This window comes from Eretmochelys imbricata, chromosome 10, assembly GCF_965152235.1.
Source record: "Eretmochelys imbricata isolate rEreImb1 chromosome 10, rEreImb1.hap1, whole genome shotgun sequence".
Classification (NCBI taxonomy): Eukaryota; Metazoa; Chordata; order Testudines; family Cheloniidae; genus Eretmochelys; species Eretmochelys imbricata.
This window is the reverse complement of record NC_135581.1, coordinates 10,230,058-10,253,371: the sequence shown is the minus strand read 5'-3', so window position 1 is coordinate 10,253,371 and position 23,314 is coordinate 10,230,058. Positions and strand designations below refer to the sequence as shown.

Genomic DNA, 23,314 nt, shown 5'->3' with positions numbered 1-23,314 from the left:
ACATTTCACAAGGAAAGTGAGCAATCAAGTCAATGCCTTTGTTCTCTCAACAAGCAGAGGGGATGGTTGCCATTTTTAAGTGGGGAAGAAGGGGGAGGGAGGGAGAGAGGGAAGACTTGGGGCAATGAATAGGTAAAAAAACACTTATAAGGAAGAATGCCTGTATACACTTACCTGAGTTCCCTTCCCCTTCATCAGCAGGTTCATCTGCACTTGGCTCTGGCAGAGGTTCAAACAGCTCCTGGCTGGCTTCATGGTTTGTGTCTCCCACCGTTTCCCCCACACCCCCATCCACTTCTTCCTCCTCACTGTGCAGTTGCAGGGGTCTCCTGGTCAAGTTCTCACTAAGTGTCCACAGTCCGACGTGGGGTGCTAGTGGGGTACCTGCCACGTATGGCATGTAGTTCACTGGAGAAGTGGCAGATCTGCCAAAGTTTCTTTGCTTTTGCCCCCTGCTGCTGTCCATCTCTGTCCTACCCCAGTTTCAGCATCCCCTGTGCAAGCTGCATGTAGATATCTATATTTCTTTGGCTGATCCTTAGCTTCTCCCCACAGGATGAGGAGATCCAAGAGTTCTCACCTGCTCCAGGCAGGAGCACATCTAGTAGCATGTGTGTGGAGCTGGCATGGTTAGTTGCTTGCCAAGGTGGGCTAGTAGTTGTGCCTAGGGCTTAAATTCAGCTGGAGCTCGGTAAATATTTTCACCCCCCTGGAGTTTTAATAGCATGGGGGGGACCCTCTGGGGACTACTCTATGAGAATTTAAGCTCTGGTTGTGCTCGTCAAAGTGGGCCCTCAGGAAAAGACATTTTAAAAACAGGCTGGGGGAGGGGGAGGATAGAAAAGGGGGAGAGGTGGACTTCCAATGTCTGTGACCCCTGGCCAGTGAAGTTCAAAATTGTGACTGAAGCAACTACTGTTGCAGGGACAGAGGCATTGTGGGAGAGCTGCTGGAGGTCTATGTGGGTTGATGCAGGTAATGCAGTGTCTACACTTGCCCTGTGTCGATGGAAGTAGGTTGACTATGGCTCTGCATTGTTCAGGGAGGTGGTGTTATTGCGTCACTGTAATGGGGTACTTGTACCGGTGAGAGGCAAATTTAGGTGCAGACACATGCAAAAACTAGGTCAAACAAGTCGGCTTAGGTCCACCTAACTCTGTAGTGTAGACTAGGCCCTAGTCTGTGTCTTTCTGACCAAGGAATCTGAGCTGACCCAGCTGCAGAGACCCATTTATCATTCCCTCTTCTCAGTGGCTAAGATTGTTACATTGTCTCAACAGGTTCTGGCCAAGATTTCCAGACAACAATCTAAAGCAGTGGTTCTAAACTTGCAGCCTGCCGACGGCCCAGTCAGCACACAGCTGCGGCTCATGTGACATCCTCCCGGCCATACAGGTAGTATATATATTGTGTGGATGCGGCCCAAATAACACGTACACAGCTGTGTATGCAGTCCACAATGGTAAACAGGTTGAGAACCACTGGTCTAAAGACACAGGGTTGTAGCAAAATAAGACAAGAAAAGAGAGTGGGTAGGTTATAGGGAGACAAATGGTCTGCTTCATCCATCTAGCCTGGAACCCTTTGGCTGGGTGCCACTTGAAGAGTTTCTGTATAGCACATCCTCTTGTCCTGTTCTCCTCTGACCCTATTCCAGGCAGCATGTCAGAGAAGTGGCTTTTTGTCTCCATGTAGCACTCCTTCAAAACTTGACGCCCAGTACTGTTCTATATCGCAGGTTAGTTCAGAGTGCTTGGAACCCCTAAGACTAGTCCCCTCCCTACTCACCTAGGTGTTCCTATCAGCGTGGGTAGATGAACAGAAATGGCCTTTTGGGTGCATTCACTGTCGCTCACTGGTTTATCCCTCCCGCTGTAGTCAGAGCAATGAGGTGGCCGTAGGCTGCGTTTCAAGACTCCAATACAGGGCACCTCTCTAGCTTAGGAAAAAAGAAAGGCAGCATGAGGGATCTTATGGGTAGGTTGGCTACAGGCCAGTGGGCTTCGCTAAGGCACCTCAGAGCTCAGAGGATACTGAGGGAGGCGATGCAAAGAGAAAGCAGATACAGTTGTTCTCGGGCACTCAAGGGAGAAGCCCATTTGAGGGTTAAAGATTGTGCAGTGAGAGTAAATAACTTACTAAGTCATGTGACCAGGAACATCCCTTGCAGAAAACCTGCTGTACTCGGCTGGAGGGCTGAAAAACTAAAGAGCCGAGAGGCCTCTTTGGAGCTGAGAGTTGTTCGCTTGTAGCAGGCAGGGAGTCGAGATGAATTTCCTTCCGAGTTTATCCCTCGAAACCTGGATTTTACTCATTGCCTTTGTGAGCCTCTTGATGCTGTAAGTAGCACCCCGCCTCTAACTGGCCACGGGACAGGGGATTTTTCCTTGTTGTTCTGCCAGCACTTGCAAGGCCTTTGGGAGAATTTAGGGGAGGAGCAGACCAGGGAATTGATGGACATTCAGCTAGAGAAGAGGGACTGGCCTTCCTAACAGGAAAGTGCATGGCCTTCACTGGACTTCAGGGAACTCCTTATGGGTAGAGAAAAGAGAAATAGGGGGAGAGGATAATACACAGAGGAGGGGGGAACGCCTTTTGCCAAAGAAACTCAGCAGAAGACACTCTGGTTTGCATCTTCTTTACTGTGAAGCAGAGCTGGTCCTTTCGGTCCCACAATCCTGTGGGCACAGCACCTCCCCCCTTCAGCTCCCCAGTTTGGGTTCGCTATAAATACAAAGACAGAACCTGGCTTTCGGTTTAGAAAAAGAGAACGTCTCTCACTCGTTCCACAGGGACCCTTAAGGCAGGTCTGCGCTACAATGCAAGCAGTGCAGATACTTGCAACAGCAACAGAAGGGGCTTTTCCATCCATCAGTGAATCCACCCATTTGAAAGGTGGTAGCTGAAGAATTTTTTCCTCAGTCTACCTTCGGCTTAAGTTGGCTTAACTACGTCTCTCAGGGGGTGTGACTTTTTCACACCCCTGGGCGACAAAGCTAGGTCGACCTACGTTGTAGGTGTAGACCAGACCTTAGAAATGTACCTAATGCACTAGTGGCTTGCAAGCTCCCTGATAGCCATAGGTCAGCAGGCAGCATGACCGCTAATTGCAAAGGGGGGCAGCCCAAAAATATGAGTATAAGTAGGGGCATAGCGAGCAGATCGAGGGACGTGATCGTCCCCCTCTATTCGACATTGGTGAGGCCTCATCTGGAGTACTGTGTCCAGTTTTGGGCCCCACACTACAAGAAGGATGTGGATAAATTGGAGAGAGTCCAGCGAAGGGCAACAAAAATGATTAGGGGTCTAGAACACATGACTTATGAGGAGAGGCTGAGGGAGCTGGGATTGTTTAGCCTGCAGAAGAGAAGAATGAGGGGGGATTTGATAGCTGCTTTCAACTACCTGAAAGGGGGTTCCAAAGAGGATGGCTCTAGACTGTTCTCAATGGTAGCAGATGACAGAACGAGGAGTAACGGTCTCAAGTTGCAGTGGGGGAGGTTTAGATTGGGTATTAGGAAAAACTTTTTCACTAAGAGGGTGGTGAAACACTGGAATGCGTTGCCTAGGGAGGTGGTGGAATCTCCTTCCTTGGAAGTTTTTAAGGTCAGGCTTGACAAAGCCCTGGCTGGGATGATTTAACTGGGAATTGGTCCTGCTTCGAGCAGGGGGTTGGACTAGATGACCTTCAGGGGTCCCTTCCAACCCTGATATTCTATGATTCTATGATATGAGAGGCAGTGAGGTCTAATGGCAAGGGACCAATCCCAGGTTGGATACTGGCTCTCTGGGGCTTCGGTCAAGACACACAGGCCAAAGTGTTCAGGCTAAGGCTATGTCTACACTGTTATTAGACACCCGCGGCTGGCCTGTGCCAGCTGGCTCGGGCTAAGGGACTGTTTAATTGCGGTATAGATGTTTCAGCACAGACTGGAGCTCAGGCTCTAGGATCCTGTGAGGTGAGAGGGTCCCAGAGCTCGGGCTGCAGCCTGAGCCCAAATGTCTACACCGCAGTTCAACAGCCCCTTACCCCAAGCCCGGCGAGCCCGAGTCAGCTGGCACTGGCCAGCTGTGGATTTTTAATTGCAGTGTAGACTAAAGTAGGTCCCCCAGAACGGAGAGGGGAAGGTTTACGTGGCTAACCTTACAGCCCTGTTTGTAAGTGCTGGCCTCCCCTCCAGGACTGAGGCTTGGAGCTCCTCTGGCTTCTCTCCTGGCTCTGTTGTTGTGGCAAAAGATGGTGTTTCCAAAACAGCAACAACCACCTGTTATACTGTATTGAAATAAAATCTAAATGCTTCTTGCAAATGAAGCAATGCCCCATTCAGGTCTTTCATGCTGCTTCACTGAGCTAAGGTAGCAAAAGCCCAGGGAACAGAGATGGGCACATCCACTCTGCAGGGTCTCGTGCCCATCAGCAGGGTACATCTGGGACCTTTCCAGCTAACCCTTATCCAGCAAGAAGGTGTCATGTCCCCGCACCAGGCACATCGGGGCAGGTTTCCAAATCCTCTGTACCTGCTGGGGATTCCCATGCTGCACCCTTTACACATTGGCAATGGAACACACTTTGTGCCCTTATAAAAAAAATTATAAGGGTAACAGCTCCAAACTGCAGAGCCCCTGCTGAAACTGCTATGCTTTGGGAAGTGACTGTATGCTGCTTTGTCAGAGCATTCTGACCTGCATTTTAAACACCCACGCTACTTCATGTAGGAGGCCACATGGAGTAACATGGCAAGGAAGCTAAGGCAGACTATTGGGACCATCTGGAAGCTGACTCCTTGCTGAGCACTGCAGGGGACAGTATCTGTGACACAGAGAGCTGGTGCAAGGCCCTCCACACTGTTCAACTCTTGCATAGGGTAAGCACTTAGGGACAGCAAGCTGATCTCTGAACAGCTGATAGCCATGGTAAGAGCCTCTGCGCTGGCCCCTTATAGTACCAGTCAGAAAGCCATGCATGGGCTGCTTTACGCTGATCCCGTGGCTACTGTATTCTGCATGACTAGCGCTGAAGGGCTGTGGAATGCTGCCACATTCCAGCCCATAGACAGGAACAGCAGCTGCCCCTCACCCTAGCACTGGACTAGGGGGTGGGTTTCCTCTCCCCTCACTCCACCTGCATGGAGTGTGATCATCTGGGTTTTAGTTGGGTAGAGAGGATTTTGCCATATGGAGAATGGCGCAAGAAGGTAAATGCAACTGTAACACGCTTATACCCTTCTCACTAGACAGAGAAAGAGACAACTAGACAAAGCCCTGCTCCTTCGTACATGCGTTCTCTTTCCATTATTTCAGCAGTACCTAAGTGACAGTGACAGCTGTTTAAACCATCAGCACGAAGGCCATTCACGTATAAATGACCTGTCGTTCATGTATTTGATCTCTGTTTGCTCCGCAGTTATGGGATCTGGCCATACAGATTCTTTAAGAAGCTGGGTATTCCTGGGCCAAGGCCTCTGCCTTTCATCGGAACATTTCACGAATACCGGAATGTGAGTGGTGGGAGTTTATGCTATCTGCCCATTCAGAGGATAATGCCTCTTAACTAACCTGTGGTCGTAGGGTGGGGGGTGTCTCTGCCTTGCTCCTGTGGGAAGGTTTAATAGGAGGTCTATGCCTGGTGTCTATAGGAAACTTAGGGCATTTCTTCATGGGGATCTTCAGGAAAGTTAAGCTGAATTAACTCAAGGCATGAATCTGAAGTTCCTTAAAGGCCACTTTACTTCTGAATGAAGAACATCAACAGAAGGGTTTAATGTGTTTTAAATAATGCACTTTAAAGTCACCCCTTTAGTTAATTCATCTTTCCTGAGTGTTCCCGTGTAGATGTTCCCTTAGAGAAAATTGTACCCCAACCATGGGAGCAACTTGGCTTCCGAACTTTAGGAGAGGGGAACTGATGTCAAGTCTGTATTGTGGTTCCTAATTCACCATTGCTAAACCCTGGTCTATAGTAATAGTTAGGTCAACATAGTTACACCAGTCAGGGGTGTGAAAAATCCACACCCCTGACTGACATAGTTACACCAGCCTAACCACCCGTGTAGATGCATTTTTGTCCAAGGAAGAATGCTTCAGTCATTGTAGCTACCGTTGTTCTGGGAGGTGGTGGTGTTGCCCCAAGAGAAAAAGCCCTCCCGTCGGTATAAGCTGCAGCTATGCGACGGCATTATAGATAGTTAGGCCCTCTCCAATGCATCATCAAGCATCTACAACCTATCCTGAAGGATGACCCATCACTCTCACAGATCTTGGGAGACAGGCCAGTCCTCGCTTACAGACAGCCCCCCAAACTGAAGCAAATACTCGCCAGCAACCACACACCACACAACAAAAAACATTAACCTCGGAACCTATCCTTGCAACAAACTGTGTCTGTTGCCAACTGTGTCCACAGATCGATTCAGGGGACACCATCACAGGGCCTAATCACATCAGCCACACTATCAGAGGCTCGTTCACCTGCGCATCCACCAATGTGATCTATGCCATCATGTGCCAGCAATGCCCCTCGGCCATGTACATTGGCTAAACTGGACAGACTCTACGTAAAAGAATAAATGGACACAAATCAGACGTCAAGAATTATAACATTAAAAAACCAGTCAGAGAACACATCAGTCTCTTTGGTCACCCGATTACAGACCTAAAAGTGGCAATTCTTCAACAGAAAAAGCTTCAAAAACAGACTCCAATGAGAGACTGCTGAATTGGAATTAATTTGCAAACTGGATACAATTAACTTAGGCTTGAATAAAGACTGGGAGTGGCTGTGTCATTACACAAAGTAAAACTATTTCCCCATGTTTATTTCCCCTGCTACTGTTCTTGTCAACTGCTGGAAATGGCCCACCTTGATTATCACTACAAAAGGTCCCGTTCCCCCGCCGCCCACGCTCTCCTGCTGGTAATAGCTCACCTTTCCTGATCACTCTTGTTACAGTGTGTATGGTAACACCCATTGTTTCATGTTCTCTGTGTATATAAAATCTCCCCACTGTATTGTCCACTGTATGCATCTGATGAAGTGAGCTGTAGCTCATGAAAGCTTATGCTCAAATAAATTGGTTAGTCTCTAAGGTGCCACAAGTCCTCCTTTTCTTTTTGCGGATACAGACTAACACGGCTGCTGCTCTGAAACCAAACATTACATTGAAGCTTTTGATAATTACACTTTACACCTAAGGGCAGGAGAGATGTTCTCTTCGGAGAAAGATACACGGTATGCCACGGGAAATGGCTTGTCCCTAAAATGCCCCTAAAAATAAAGCATTGACAATTTTTTCATGTGGTTTTCCCTTATTTCCATCCAACAAAGATGGTCACCCTAAGTGTAGGTGATGCCTTTAGGTTGGATTCACACTTAGGGGTTGTCTTCCCTGCAGAATAAAAGGTGTGTTAGCTAACTCAAGTTAAGAACACACCCTGTTTTTGGCAGTGAAGACGTATCTGCTCCTCAGGGCAGCCCACCTTTCCCCTCTGCCCACCTGACCCATCTCTGCCATTTATTTCTGGTTTGCTGCGGAGAAATGTATTCCAATGAAACCCAAGCTGCTGCCCTCCTTTGCTCACTGTTTACCTGCAGACATCTAACCTCTGTCTCTCTCTCTGGCAGGGAATTCTGGATTTCGACAAGAAGTGTTTCCAGAAATATGGTAAAATTTGGGGGTGAGTTTTCCACTGCACAAAATCTCTAATTCATGGGTGTCCCGGGGAGGCACAAACTGCCTCTCTCTGTGCTCTCCCTTGTTCCTCAGCAGCAGCACTTTCAGAGATGCCGTTTCTGTCTGTGGAGTGCTTCCCCTTCCACCTAAACTGGAGATAATGGCACCTCCCGTCAGTGCAGTCCAGACTGTACCCCTGTGCTCCGAGTAAGCCTTTCCAGCCAAGGAAGGGAGACCGCCTTTCCCCAGCTTTACAACCCCCTCAAGAAATCATGGCTTCTAGATCCCAAAATGAGCCTGGAGCCTTTGAAGTTGCCATTCTGTCTGGCCCTCACAGAGCAGAGCCCCAGGCTGCTGCTGCAGGTTTTTATCTTGCATATCAGCTCCTCCTACAATCAGGGCAGGAGCTACCTTTCAGTCCTGATGCCTCTTTCACAATTCAGGTTTTGTGTGGACAGAAGTACAGGAGGCTTTCTCATCACATTTCCCTTAGGATCGTCTCGGAGGGAAATTGTTGCACAAAACTCTGAAAAGTTTCATGAGCTCAAAACATTTTTAAAAGATAAAAGTGCTTGTGAAATCTGAGACACACACATGCACCCCCGGCTCTCCCACCCCTGGGCCCAAGCCTTGGATTTTAATGTTTTTCTACATACTTTGATTTAAAAACAGACACTGCAGATGTTTGGGTTTTTTCCCCTCTGTTTGTCTGAGACGCTGTGCAGAGAAATTCATTTTTCTTCCATTTGGGCTAATCTGGGTGGATTTATTAACACCAGGTAGCAGCAATGAGGGAAACAAAGAGAGATCAGACAGCACAATCAATACAGAGATAATCAGCATCCCCCTGCCCAAACACACCCCGCTTTGGCAATGCTATTCTCAGCAGTGCAGATATTTGCTAGAAATGCTAGATATCAATGCTTGGAACTATTCCTCCACCCCCATTTCTCCTTTTTACTGAGTAATAAAACAATTTCAGAATCTTATCCCTTTTGATGGGTTTTAGGGGAGTTTGCAGGGGACGAGAATTGAGGCCAGTTGGTATTGGGCATTGTAAATTAGTATGGATGATTATTTATTCATAACTAAACCAAGACACTCCTGCTCTATCTGATACACGCAAAGGACTGATTCAGAGTTTCTCTTTGGCCTAGATTTTTTGATGGCAGGCAGCCAGTCCTGGCTATTCTGGACCCTGTAATCATCAAAACCATCCTGGTGAAAGAGTGCTATACCCTCTTTACCAATCGCCGGGTAGGTATCCAGGATAGGCCTTTCCTATGCAGACCTGTGTGTGGGGTGGGAAGGCAGGGTTTCTTCTAGAGCAATGCAAACTTTCAGTAACATGGGCTGCTCACAGGACAGGCCTTGGGAGACAGGACACCTGCGTTCTATTCTCGGCTCTGCCACTGACTCACTGTGGGACCGTGGGCAAGTCACTTTCCATCTCTGTGCCTCAGTTTCCCCATTTATACAATATATGTAATGATACCAACCTCACAGGGGGTTGTAAGGCCTGGTTGATTGATATTTGGAGTGCTTCAGTTCAAATATATTGTAGCATTGCACATAATTCATTGTTTCACCCACCAGGCAGGGAAAAGCCTTTGCTTCCATATTGCAGTAGTACGATAATGGGCCTGATCCTAGAGTTTCCTGGTGCAGGCAGCAGGGGTCCCATTCCTAAGGCGTTGTGGGAACGGTCAGAGTTCCATGTTCAGGACGATCATGTGAAGGTGCTGGTTGAAATCCTATGCACTGTATAAACAGGTACCTTTTACTTTATTCTCCCCATTTAGGTCTTTGGTCCAAGTGGAGATTTGGAGTCTGCCCTTACGGTAGCTACTGATGAGCAGTGGAAAAGGATCCGCACTGTGCTCTCTCCAACGTTCACCAGCGGGAAGCTAAAGGAGGTGAAGTCCAGATTACATTAATAGTTCCAGCTTGGGCCAGTGGCTTGAAGGCTATTTGGGTTTGGTGCCTCAATACAGAGCCACCTGGAAAATCATCTTGCTGTGCCACCCATCCCCTTGCCAGACTCATTTTCCAAAAGGGCCTCCGCCAAAAGCAACCATCCTTATGGGCATTTCAGCAACATGATGTTTTTTCAGTCAGGGTGAGGGTGGTGGGTTTTTCCCCATTCTGCCCCTCATCATAGCTTTCTCAGGAAGGAACTGACCTCTGGGGAATGAAATGGCTACATTCTCTTTCCAAGATTTGACATACTAGGGTATGGCAATCTGTTGCCAGGGATCCCACCATTGACCTGAGATTTCTTCTTGCTGATCCCTCTTCACGAAGAAGAAGGCAGCACAATGGGTAGATCTTCAGTCAGAATTGCTGGGGGTGCGATTCCCAGCTCGAGGAGATGTATTCCTGCCAGCTGTGATCCAGCTAGCATGCTAAAAATAGAGTGTGGCCATGGAAGCATGGGTGGCAAGACAGGTTAGCCACCCCAAGTGTGTACCCATCTGAGATAATAGGTACATACTCGGTCACTCTCACCGCCATGGCTTGTCACTCGCACACTATAGAGTACCACCCCTCCTTTATCTTTCCGTAGGCTCAAGGCATAACGCAGGTTAATTTAGTCACCCCACCCTTACCCAGTTCCGAGGGCTCAGGGCGTAATCTTCTGCGGGTTTGTGGGGCCTTTTACCAGTGAAAGATCCTAACACAGTAATATCCTTAACCTCTATTTATTAACAGTTACCAAAACACAATACACATACTAAGCATACGATGTTCACCACTCCCAATAAGGCAGATGAATTTTTCCTGCTGGCCAGTCAGGGTCAGGTCATCTGGGGCTCCAGCTTCTGCGTGATATAATTGGCTGGGTGTTGCGGTCTGGTAGCTCTGATTTTGGGCCGTGTCCTGTAGTTAGGTTCCTAAGAACTTCCTTTTGGACCCCAGTTGATATAGTGAAACTTGAGTCCTGCTTAGCTGTACTGTAACCAATCATTTTAAACTAAAGTACTACCAAACAGTATTTTTCATCAATCACAGCCCATTACGAAACAATTCTTTAACCAATCACACCCCACCACCTTAGTTGATTTAAATCTTGTGAAATTAGTTATTCAACAGACAGAAACAATTAAAGAATCAGAGACCCTACAGATAAAGTTTACAAATGGTGAAAATCTAAATGAAACACTTTGATTTTGTCAAAATGAAACATTTTGTTCAACCCGAAATGAAATATGTTTTTCAACTGTTCGGTTTGCCAAAAATTAAAAAAAAAAATCTCGTTTTCAGTTTGACCCAAAACAGTTTTTTCCCCCCGATTTTTGGGAATTGCCCCCAAACCAGAAGAAAACAATATTTGCCCAGCACTAAGGGTGGGTGCTTGACTGCTGGTGCCAAGGAACATCCATCTCCCTTTCCACACTGTAGCCTGGAAGCGCACTACATGGGTTTCTCAATCCTTTTCAGCTATGCTCTCCCTTCAGGGCAGACAGCTACAGAGTCTACTTGTGTCACTGATGGACAGCACCCTGTTGGCCTTTGCACCAGGTGCTGCTTTCTGGAGGGGAAGTTGGGTGTGTTGTCGGGGGGACGGGACCCTTTTTAGTTCACACCCAGATGATTCGGTGGACCAACTACAGAGATAAGAGCAACCCTGTTTTTTCCCAACCATGTCTGAGTCCTGGCTCTAATGATGCCCCTCTCAAACCAGAGTATTGATCATTATTAGGGGATAGCCAGCAAATAGCAAGGCTGAGCTACCTAGCGGTGACCCTGCCTCAGGAACCAGAAGGCGTCTGCAATGCCTTGTGCTTTGGTTTGCATTTCAGATGTTTCCTATCATGAATCGCTATGGAGAGATTTTAGTGAAAAATATCCAGGAGAAAGTGGATAACGATGAGTCCCTGGAAATGAAGAGGTGAGTAGCTTTGTTGCGCTGGCAGGAAAGAGCCTGTGTTCACAACAGGTGTGGAGAGCAAGTCTTGGGAGTTCATAAGGGAGCCCCAGCCCCAGAGTTTGGTTTGGCTCTAGCTTACCCTAAGCATGCTGCATTTCATCTCTGTGAAGTATAGCTGAGTTGGAGGGGCCATGGTAGCCTTCACACAGCATCTTCCACTCAAAATGTCCATCACACTGTAAAGATGAGTTTACTTTTATTTAAAATGCACATGGATATCCTGATGCTTCCACAATAGGAACCAGGCCCCCACAAAATATTTCCACGTTCCCACTTTTCTCCCCCACCTCTCCTGAGATGTGACATGAAGACAATCTCCATAACAGTCCTGCTCATGGCACGTTTCTCGGTTGCACGCTGCCCCTCTCTGCCCCGATCAGACCAGACCGGTACTACTCAGTACACTTCTATGGTTTTGTCACTCTACTAGCTGTTGGGGGGCGAAGGGGGGGGTGCAGAGTCTCGTTGGGGATGGGAGAAATCAGGCCTATCCTAGAAGTGTGACAAACTGCAGACGGGGAAAAAGCATTTTAAGGTTATTTTAACAGTCACTTTTACAGATGAGAGGTGTGTAACGATACTGGTTCTGGCGGGACCCAACTGAGAGTGCCAATTCAGGACAAATTGCTTAAAGCAGGGCAGTTACAGCCCAAGGCTGGGGTTTCTGTGCACACCAAGGCAAATCAAACCAGCCAAACAGAGAAGACTTTGGTCTCACCCCACTGGCTAACCACAAGTCACACAAGCAATTTCCTTAGACACCCCAGTTTCCCAGTATCACCACCAGTGCCACTCGTTATGGGAACAAATGGTTAGGAAAACCAATACCCCAGTAAAAGAAAAAAGGTTCTCTCGATCCCAAAGGACCAAGCCCCAGACCCAGGTCAATATACAAATCAGATCTTACCCACAAATCACGCTGTTGCCAATCCTTTCGAATCTAAAATCAAAAGGTTTATTCATAAAAGGAAAAGATAGAGATGAGAGCTAGAATTGGTTAAACGGAATCAATTATATATAGTAATGGCAAAGTTCTTGGTTCAGGCTTGCAGCAGTGATAGAATAAACTGCAGGTTCAAATCAAGTCTCTGGAGTACATCCACAGCTGGGATGGGTCTTTCAGTCCTTGGTTCAAAGCTTCAGAGTAGCAAAGTTCCTCCAGAGGTAAGAAGCAGGACTGAAGACAAGATGGGGGAGCTGCAGCAGCTTTTTAGATTCTCTTGCCATGTGGTCTTTCTTTCTTTGTTCCAAAGACAAGCTGTCCATCACATGGCATGGAAAAACCTCAGAGTTCTGTCCATAGGCATGTCCCTGCATACCTTGCTGAGTCACAAGGCGTCTATGCCTTCTCTCAATGGGTCAGTTGTACAACTGATGGTCCTTAATGGGCCATCAAGCAGGCTAGGCAGAGCTGACACCAACTTCTCTGGAGTGTCACCCAGAAGCATAGCATAAGTTTCAAATACAGACAGTATAGAGCCAATATTCATAACTTCAACTACAAAAATGATACACACATATAGACAGCATAATCATTGTCAGCAAACCATAACCTTGTCTTCGACACCTCATTTGCCACCTTTTATATAAGATTTAGTGCCACTACAGGACCTTGGTTGCAACAATGATCTATATGGTCCCAGATTATGTCAATAACGTCACAAGCTTGCTCTGAAATGCTTGCTCTGAAATGAATTTAGAGCTTGTTCTTTGCTATCGTGCACTGCAGTTCAGCTCCATCCACCTACCGTCCAGTATGCTGGGCTCATAAAGAGAGAGATTGAGGGCAATTTAGTCATAAAGGGAACTGGCAAAAACTGGGGAAATGTGTCCTGTTCGTACCCAAAGTGGGGCAAAGACTTGATTTTGACAGGACCAAGGTGCCAGGGTTTGGGGGGTATTGAGTCCTTCAGGAGGGGAAGTTCTCTGTGCTGAGGATTCTCCCAGGGAGGATCCCCTTGTCCTGCTGAGTTCCTCGCATTCATTTTTTCCACCTCTCTCCTCAGCATCTTCGGCACCTACAGTTTGGACGTGGTGGCCAGCACTTCATTTAGTGTGAACATCGACTCCATGAACAACCCCAACGACCCCCTTGTCACCTACATCAAGAAGTATCTCTCATTCAATTTGTTTAACCCACTGCTCCTGTTAGTAGGTATGAGGATCCTACACACCTAAAGACTCAGACTCCTAGATTAGTGCCTTAGGGCCTGTGTACCCTATCTCCCATCATCTCCTTTGGGATTTCAGGGTCCCCTTCACTTTTCAGGAGGTGCTCAGCCCCTTGTAAGATCAGGCCCTCCCTGACAGATTTGTGAAGATACTTATACAGAGAGATTCTCCCCCATTCCTTTGGCCAGCTCAGTCTGCAGCACCCAGGCAAAATAACTGGATACAGAGGTAAGAGGGAGAACTTTTATTCCCTTGGCAGGACAACTACACTGAATGTGGCATCACAGTTGGCTAAGTAGAGAGGTAAAAGTCAGGAGATTCTCAAGTGAAATTCCCACCCACGCCACAGCGGTGGACTCCTGTAATCCCTCTTGACCAGGGGTCTGAAGTAGGTGAAATAAATTGGGAGTCACCAGTTGTCATTAGAGCCAGAAGCACCGGAAAAAGGTCATTTGGCAGGCTAGTTGTCCTTGGCGAGTTACCCAGACCCTGCCCCCTCTCCCGCTGTGCCTTGGAGCACACATCCCACTGCAGCCCTCTTTGCTGAGCTGCAGCCTGTTAACCACGAGGGGAACTGTTTCCTTTCTCTCTTGTTCAGTGATGTTCCCCTTCCTGACACCAGTGCTGGATAAGATGAATGTGAGTCTGTTTCCCTCGGGCTTCCTGGACTTTTTCCTCAACATTATCCAGAGCATCAAGAAGGAGAGGCAGAAGAACGACCACTCGGTCAGTCTGGCCCACCTCGTCTTCCTTAGCATGCATGCGCTTGCTCTGAGAGTATGACTAAGCTGGAGATGTAATTTTCAGCTCCACGAAACAGACCCGTGCCAGCTCTGATGGAGCTTGTGTGCTAAAATTAGAAGTGTGGCTGCAATAGCTCAAACAGCAGGAAGGGCAAAGTGCCCCAAGTAGAATTCCATCTGAGATGCTCGGTACAATCTCAGGTGGCTAGCCTCTCCCGCTGCTCATGCTGCTGCAGCTATGGTTCTATTTTTAGCACACTAATGCAATCGGAACTAGCGCGGGTATGTCTCCTCACGCTGGAAATTGAGTAGTCATACCCTGTATGGGGAAGGTTTCTGAGCCCATCCCCAGAGGCGACGCTCCATACTAGCTCTCAGTTTGCCAAATTTGGGTGAGACTGGATAGGTGTCGTGCTCAGGCTTTCAGGAGAAGAAAATTATCCCCTTGCTCAAAATGGGTCTCCAACCTGCACCTTACTATCCACCATACTTTGAGGTCTTCCTTCGCATCCTCCTTATACTGCTGGACTGACGGAGGAACTGGGGCTGAAGCATCAGAGGGGAAGCCTGTGGTGGACTAGCCTTTCATTCCACCCACTGCTCCTCTGAGGGTGCACCTACACAGCACAGGAAGGTGTGATTATAGCGCAGGTGAGCATAGCCCACACTAGCTTTAATTTAGTTAGCATGGGTAACAGTAGTGAAGATGTGGCAGCATGGGCTTCAGTGCAGGCTAGCAGCCCCAGTACAAGCATGCAGGGAACCCTGGGTATGTACTCAGGTTGCTAGCCTGCACTGAAGTCCCTGCCACCGTGTCTTTACTACTATTGTTACCTGTGCTAGCTAGATTAAAGCTAGCACAGGCATGCCTACCTGCACTGCAAGCACACCTTCCTTTGTGCTGTAGCTCTGCCCTGACTCTGTCCTTCCATCCCCAGGTCCGGGTGGATTTCCTGCAGCTGATGGTTGACTCACAGAGTTCAGATGGCAGCTCTGAATCTAATGAGAAGACACACTCCTATAAAGGTAAGGCTACAGGCCCCTCCTCCTCCCAGCCACTAGCTGGGATATTTCATATAGGGTTTTGGCGGGGCAGGGTTTTAGCACACATCAGCAGAATGACCAGAAATTCCTTCCCTCCCACCCCCATCAAAGCAAGTTCTGTGCTTTCCAGAAATCCATGCTGTGATCTGGATCTCTCTCAGAAATAGAGAAAGGGAATTGACAGCTGGAGTTTCAGAGATGCTGAGCACCCATAATCCCTACTGAAGCCAATGGGAGTTGTCAATTCTCAGGACTCTTGAGAATCAGGACAGTAATGATTTGTGCTGCATATGAAAAGGGATAGAATCAAACCTAATGAGCGAGGGGCAAATCCCGAGGCACTTAATCAACCAAACTGGAGATTTACCTGTGTGAAATCTGAGTCAAAGCCAGCAGGGCAGATGACTCAGGAGTTGACCTTAGGTGCTCCAAGTTGCTATAATTTAAAAAAAAAAATCCTTACTTCTCTATCTTTGTCTCTTGCCATATCCTCCCTTACTCTGCCAATGACTTTAGCCTTGATCACTCACTTGTCCGTCATTCCCATCGCTCTTTTCATCCTGTCTTCCTCTGCACATGGAACGCCCTCCCCGGAAAGCCAATAACTACTCTCCCTTCCTGTATGCCATTCCTCAAGCCCCTATAGAAGAAACTCAGCCAGCAGTAAAAGGGAGGCCAAGGGTAATCAAAGAGTTCCGATGTAGCTATTATATTTTAAAACAATTCATAATAAAGTATAAAAATGTGTGTCATATAAGTAAAATTTGGCCATAGTGTGACAGGGTCAGGCCAGATGGCAACAGGAGAATGATTGAAGGTAGATATATTAGCCCCAGATTAAGCAGGTCCTCTTTCCCTGAGTAGGATAATGGGCTGTTCCAGAACAATCAGGAGGTTGTTGGACCCAATTAAGGCCGGCTAATTAGGACACCTGGAGCCAATTAAGAAGCTACCAGAATCAATTAGGACAGGCAGGCTAATCAGGGCACCTGGTTTTAAAAAGGACCTCACTTCAGTTAGTGAGGTGTGTGCCAGGAGCAGGGAGCAAGAGATGCAAGAAGCTGAGAATGAGAAGGCATACTGCTGGAGGACTGAGGAGTACAAGCGTTATCAGATATCAGGAGGAAGGTCTTGCGGTGAGGATAAAGAAGGAGTTGGGAGGAGGCCATGGGGAAGTCACCCAAGGAGTTGTAGCTGTCACGCAGCTGTTACAAGAGACACTGTAGACAGCTGCAATCCACAGGGCCCTGGGCTGGAACCCGGAGTAGAGGGCGGGCCCGGGTTCCCCCCATCCCCCTCAACTCCCTATTTGAGGCAAGAAGAGGTGACCTGGATTGTTGGTCCCACCAGAGGGGAAGGTCCCTGGCCTACCCCTGACCCACTAGGTGGGTCAGCAGAGACTGCAGGGATTGTTCTCCTCCCTTTCCCCATGCTCGACAGTGATGAGGTTATCTGAGTAAATGACAGGTTTGAGCCACTAGCAAAAGTGGCCAGACTGAGGGTTGCCGTGAATCTCTGAGGCGAGCAAATCCGCCAATAAGCACAAGACCCACCAAGGCAGAAGAGGAACTTTGTCACAATAGCTTGATTTTATCCCTCTCCTTCTTCGTTTGTAAACTCTTTGGGTTTGTGTTTGTACAGCGCCTTGCACGATGGGGCCCTAATCCTGCTGTGGCCTCTGACACTGCTGCAGTAGAATTGTTAAATAATAATTATTGCAGAGTGCTGCCAGCGTGCTTAGCACAGTCGAAACCTTCCCTCAGGAGCTTGCAGCTCACCTCAGAGCCTAGGGGAGAGTGTCAGACATCTGTCCACCTATGAATATCTCTGTTGTGTTCTTATATTTTCAAACCCACTGTGGAGCAGGAGTGCAGTTCCGCAAACCCTCTCCAGAGCAGGGTCTCTCCTACCCCTGCTCTTCAGGCTGCTGTGTTGCAGTGAATAAACTCAATGGGCCTGTTTCCCACCTCACGGACGCGGATGTGACTCAGTTGATTTTAATGGAGTTACTCCTGATTTACAGCAGGGCGAGAGGGGAGTCAAGTCCACCACTTGCCGCTGTTGCTTATTGGATTCTAGAGGGGTTAACCCATGTCAGATGGACCTTTCGCTATTGTACTTAAATGATCAGCAAAGGAACTGTAGTAAATGGATGCCTGGGTAGGGCTCTCATCTGAGCTGGGCAGTGTATAGGAGGGAGGCTTTACCCTCCCTGTGTGCTTTCTTACCTCTTTTTCCAGCTCTGTCTGACAAGGAGATTATGGCGCAGGCCCTTGTCTTTATCTTAGCTGGTTATGAGACCACCAGCTTCACCCTCAACTTCCTCTCATATAACCTGGCCACTCACCCCGACGTGCAGCAGAGACTGCAGGAGGAGATTGACGCCGCTCTTCCCAACAAGGTTAGAGGGGTTTGCAGTGCTCTGTGTCCAGCAGATGCACTCCGGTCGCTGCTGAGCGGGGGCTGAGCTGAACCTGGGTGGAAGGCGAAGCATCTGTTCTGTACACAGGAGGTTTCCCCAACCAGGGCTGTCAGTCCTACACCATGCACCACTGTGACCTGGGCTTCCTTTGGCCATAGCATCCCAGTCTTTCGATAGCATCTGGGTGCATCAGGGAGTAGAGACGTCTAGGGAAGTTCCCTCATGTGACCTGCCTGTCTGTGCCAGGGGGCACCTGGAATGGCGGGGCAGGACCAAGGATGGGGATTGAGGGGACCTCACTAGCCCCAGTTTAACCACTGGCATCCCCATGCTGCAGTATTTAAAGGAGCAGCCCTCTGGGTCAGCACTGTACCAGTACATCAGCCTCATGCTAGAGGGTGCTGTCCTGCTGGAGGTGGACAGGACAATTTGCCCCCGGGTCCCATGGTCATCCTGATTTGTTTAGCATGGCTACTGTGCGTATATGCAGCCAGACAAGCCCTGAGATGGCCTCCTCTGTACCTGAAAATCTGGTTCCCTCTGTCTTTCCCTCCCCAGGCTGCTCCCACCTATGACGCCATCCTGCAGATGGAGTATCTCGACATGGTAGTGAATGAAAGCCTCAGGCTCTTCCCCGTAGGTGGGCGGCTCGAAAGAGTCTGCAAGAAAACCATTGAGATAAACGGAGTGACCATTCCGAAAGGCACCGTGACAATGATCCCAGCCTACGTGCTGCATCAGGACTCGGAATACTGGCCAGAGCCAGAAGAGTTCAGGCCCGAGAGGTAAGGGCCAGGGAGGGGGAAGAAATGCTGCTTCCTCCTGAAGTGTGTGGGTGAAAATGGCAGCAAAGGTGGGGGAAGCGTGACTATAACATTTAAATGAGGCATTTATTAACGTCTGACGTCCAGTCCTGCCATTGCTGCGCGGGGAGTTTTATGATCTACATCCATAAACTGTGCATGGAATTTAATGAACTGTATTGAAGAAAATGACACTGAAACCAGCTCTCAGCAGCTATAGCACTGAGGGGTTTATGGCCAGACATTAAAGCCAGAGCAATCGGGTGACTGGCACAGTGCCATGCAGATCAGTGATGGAAGGGCAAAGAGGTGTTGAAAATAAAATTTAATTTTCCAGTTCACATTATGAAATGTTCCCTGCTCAGGAATTACTGATGGGTCAGACCCTGAGAAATGAGGCAAGAATCTGATGGAATTAGGTGGCCTAACCCTCACTGGATTGCAAAAGGCCCAGCAGCCATTCCAAGTTGGCACAGAGAGCCAGGAACAATTGTCTCTCTCAATAATGATATTAAGAGCTGACATTTATATAGCAGTGTTCATGTGAAGAGCCCAAACTCTACAAACTATTGCAGACTAATCCCCAGTCATTGAAATGCACCCACCTCTGGAGTGAAACAGTGCAGCTGTTTAACAGTGCATGGCAGCCCGGGGCCAAAGTTTAGGAGGAGACGTGAAGCATAACATGTCCAGCTGAACCTGCATGAGGAATCTTAGACAGACGAACTGTAATTACCCAACAGGATTTACGCACAGTGATGAGAACTGTGCTAGATGGCCAGCTCTGCTTTAGTATCAGATACATGGCTGGCAAGTGGTTCAACTGATGGAAGATAGCACCACTTTTCAGTGGATAACATAAAAGTAACTAAAGAACTAGAAGTTCTGCACAAGTTACTCTGAAGTCAACTTAACCTCTTTGCGATGAGCTCCAAACAGCTCTCCCAAGCTAGCCATGGTAGGACCACCTCAGCAGTTGGATGGGCGAGATCCAACGAACACCTGCCATTGTGTGTGTGCGCTCTGGGAAGTAGTGTTGGAAATTCAGCAGGTGGAACACGATCCTCTGGGTCAGCATTGCACCTGTACCTCAGACTCAAGCTAGAGTGCTGCCCTTCTGGAGGTACTGTTGGTTCAGATGCAGAGTAAAATAGAAATTTTGTCCACTTGTGGTGATTAATGTTCCCGTGCTGCTTTTCATAAGAGTATGGGTATTCTGGCTAAAGTCCAGCCTGGGGTATAATAATCTACCTTGCCTACATTTCCCCATTACAGTTAGAGTATTCTTCTTCACTTCCTTGTCTAACCGTTTGTGTAATGTTGTTGTATGCTATGAAACAGCTGCTCCATTCTACCCCAGAGTCTGTATTTCAATGGTGATTGTCGTGAGCCTTACCTAGTTTGTAGATCCATTAAAATCTGTGAAGTACTTTGGCATGGAAAGTGCTATAAAAATATAAGTTGTCATTTTGACTTAGGATTATTGAAATGTTTCACTGGCAAAGCTCTTTTATTTTACAGATCCTGTCTGGTTTGCAGCACAAAGAAAGAATATGTCTTCTCTTCTGAGCAGCATGTCTCAAAAGCTAGCTCTTGTGCAGACCAGACAGGGAGAGACACTTGCTCTGTTTGTCCATTTACTTGTTATAAGAAGAAGATCTAGAGCTGTTTTTTGTGATATGGACTCTGGGTTTAGTTTCTGGGACGAGAGGAATTTCAACTTGAGTTCTGAGAAGAGTTCCCATGAAATCACAAGTATATTCTAGGACTTCCTGCTCATTTGAAAGCCCTGGAAATGTATAGCTAATTCTAGGCACCAGCATGGAAGGGGGTGGGAGGGTGTTGTACTGTGAGGGAGGAACAAGGAAAATAGATAAGTTCTGATTGAAATATGCAAAACAGGCCTTTGCCTCCTCCCAATCCATTGAGCATGCCAAATCCAACAAACAGGACAGGTCCTGAGACAGTAGTTTCTCCTAACTTGTTTCTTCTTTTCTCTGATTGGAACCAGGTTCAGTAAAGAGAACAGAGAGAGCATGGACCCCTACATTTTCCTGCCCTTTGGAGCTGGTCCCCGGAACTGCATTGGAATGAGGTTTGCCCTTCTCAGCCTGAAAGTGGCCATGATTGTGCTGTTGCAAAGGTTTTCCTTCAGAACCTGCAAAGACACCCCGGTGAGAATCCATCCTTGTATCTGTATTGTTTGTTTTACTACCTGTGATGGTCTTCGCTCGTGGGGAGCGTTGCCTAGTGGCTGGGGCTTAGGCCCTTCGTCCTGCAGAGGGGATTTTGATAGGGGACCCCAGCCCCTCCCACCTCACCAGGCTCTGGCCCAGGGCCCTGTGAGGGCAACACAGGGCTCCAACACTCAGAAGAGCCTTAAGTCAACCCTCCCTAGGTCACCCCTCTATTGTCCGCAGTTAGCAGTCTGTACCAATAAACTGAGTCCACATGGGAGAGGGGGAATGGCTCCCACTCAGGGTGCCCCTGGTGCAGATCCCTACCTTCCCTCAGCTCTTCCCTCAGGAGCTGCGAGTTGCAGGTCTGCTCTCTTCCTTGCTCTGCCCCTGAGCTGTTCTGCTCCCACCTCCTCCAGCCTGTGCATCTCTTACATGTGTGGTAGGGCAGGGCAAGCTGAGTCCAGAGCAGCTCCTTAACCCCTTGTTGCCCAACATAGGGTTTGTATACCCTGTCTCGCTACCATAGTCTCATTGAGATAATCACATGTGCGCATTGTCACCTGTGTCTCAGAACAGATGGGGCACTGTGTCTCTCACGCACATAATCCCTTTCCCCATTCAGAGGCTGATAGATTCTGGAGCACTGAACCTGGTAGGCAGAGTTGGTTTTACCTTCACACTACGAAAGCAGGAAGGTTTCACCGTGGATTAGAGGCATGTGGTGGTGTTTGGGGTTTTTTTTTGTTTGTTACCATGGTTATTTGGGTTATTTGTTACATGGTTATATTGAGTCTAAAAGGACCCCAAGACTGTGAGCTGATTAAGGGTACATCTACATCTACTCATTAAAAATATACCCACAGCAGCGAGTCTCACAGCCCGCGTCTAAAGAAGGGTTTACGGCACTAAAAAGAGCCAAGTAGACAGTCCTGCTCAGGCTCTGAAGCCAGAGACGGGGGTGGGTTTCAGATCCTGAGCTCCAGCCCGAGTGGGAACCTCTACATGGCTATTTTTAGGACCATACACTCACTGGTGCATCTCACTGACAGGAAGTTTCTCCGGCTATTCAGTCTGATAATCCGTTCTTAGTTTTGTTCCATTACTCCTGTATGTCACACACAATACCTCTCCCTCCTCAGTGTTTACACTCATCAACTATTAACAAACTGGTACCATGTCTCTGCTTAGTCATTGCTCAGCCAAGCTTGACAGATTTACCTCGTGAAACCTTTCCTTGTATGTCCAGTTCCCTCATCAGATGTGTGGTTCTCCTTTAAGTTCCTCCCAATATATCAGTATCTTGGGGGGTGGGGGGGACAGAATTGAAGGCAATATTGCTCCTGCTACTGGAGAACATTATACCTGTACTGCACCCTTCTCACTGGACCTGTAGCAACTTATTTGGCAACAGTGGGCTCATGCAGTAGGTCAGAAAAATGCAAATGAGTGAAAGCAAAGGGTGTGAGACATGAGTGGGTGCTTTGTAGGGTATGTCCACACTTGGAGCTGGCAGATCAAGGATACATATTCATGTTAGCACTCTCTGAGCTTGCATGCTAAAAATAGAGTGTAGCCTCTCTGAGTGCGTGTCCGTCAGAGACCCGAGGTATGTACGGGGCAGTTAGCTCCTCCTGCTGTTCACGCTGCCATGGCTACCTTCTATTTTTTGCATGCTAGCTCGATGACAGCTAGCGCTGTATGTCTGCTCAAGCTGTGAATCATAATCCCAAACCGACATGTAGACATTCCCAGGGTGTTGGGCTTTTGTCAGAAGGAATATAATGTCTGCTGTGTCCCTCCCTAGCTCCCCGCATTCACTGGCTTTCTTTTCATTTTTCTCTACTAATGGTGAAGATCCCTCTGGTGATGGACACAAAGGGTTTCTTGCAACCCAAGAAGCCAGTCATTCTGAAGATGGTCCCCAGAACCCATGTCGATCCAGAGGAGTAAAAGAATTTGCAACGGATCAGAGGCTGCTGCCACCTGCTCCTTCCGCCTCATTCGTCTCTCTATCAATCACATGAGAATAGGAATAAGCCATGTAAAACTGTACAGGGAAAGCAAAAGCAATATCTAGAAAAAGCCCCAGCTGTCATGAAAGCAGGGCCTTGTGACTATACAGCATACCAAATTTGATGGGCCCTTCTGTCTAATAGGAGATTGTGCATGGCTTTTCTACCAAAAAACCCCACACAAAGTACAGGCTGAGCAGAGTTCAATTTTTATAAAGCAATAATAGAGACCCAGGCCTGTTTCTCATTGATACCAAGACCCCTGTTCGGACAGTCTAAAGGGACCTCTAAGGGTATGCACCCGCTTTCAGGCCCCCTTACACTGCCAGAGAAGGGT

General features: G+C 48.0%; 1 protein-coding gene across 1 annotated transcript; it reads left to right on the top strand.

The window, feature by feature from the left end:
- Positions 1-2,246: 2,246 nt before the first annotated feature.
- Positions 2,247-22,915, top strand: LOC144270924 (cytochrome P450 3A24-like). The gene is made up of 13 exons (XM_077827882.1): positions 2,247-2,339; positions 5,405-5,498; positions 7,622-7,674; positions 8,828-8,927; positions 9,473-9,586; positions 11,474-11,562; positions 13,608-13,756; positions 14,372-14,499; positions 15,455-15,542; positions 17,801-17,961; positions 18,541-18,767; positions 20,797-20,959; positions 22,820-22,915. Exons 1-13 carry the CDS (start codon positions 2,269-2,271, stop codon positions 22,913-22,915), a joined length of 1,533 nt encoding a protein of 510 aa, XP_077684008.1. The 5' UTR covers positions 2,247-2,268.
- Positions 22,916-23,314: the final 399 nt, after the last annotated feature.

Bases quoted from the DNA above. Each gene is read 5' to 3' on its own strand.
- LOC144270924 (XM_077827882.1), top strand. From the start codon at position 2,269: ATGAATTTCCTTCCGAGTTTATCCCTCGAAACCTGGATTTTACTCATT. The intron at 7,675-8,827 runs GTGAGTTTTCCA...TCTTTGGCCTAG, and splicing joins AAATATGGTAAAATTTGGGG to ATTTTTTGATGGCAGGCAGC. The intron at 18,768-20,796 runs GTAAGGGCCAGG...GATTGGAACCAG, and splicing joins GAAGAGTTCAGGCCCGAGAG to GTTCAGTAAAGAGAACAGAG.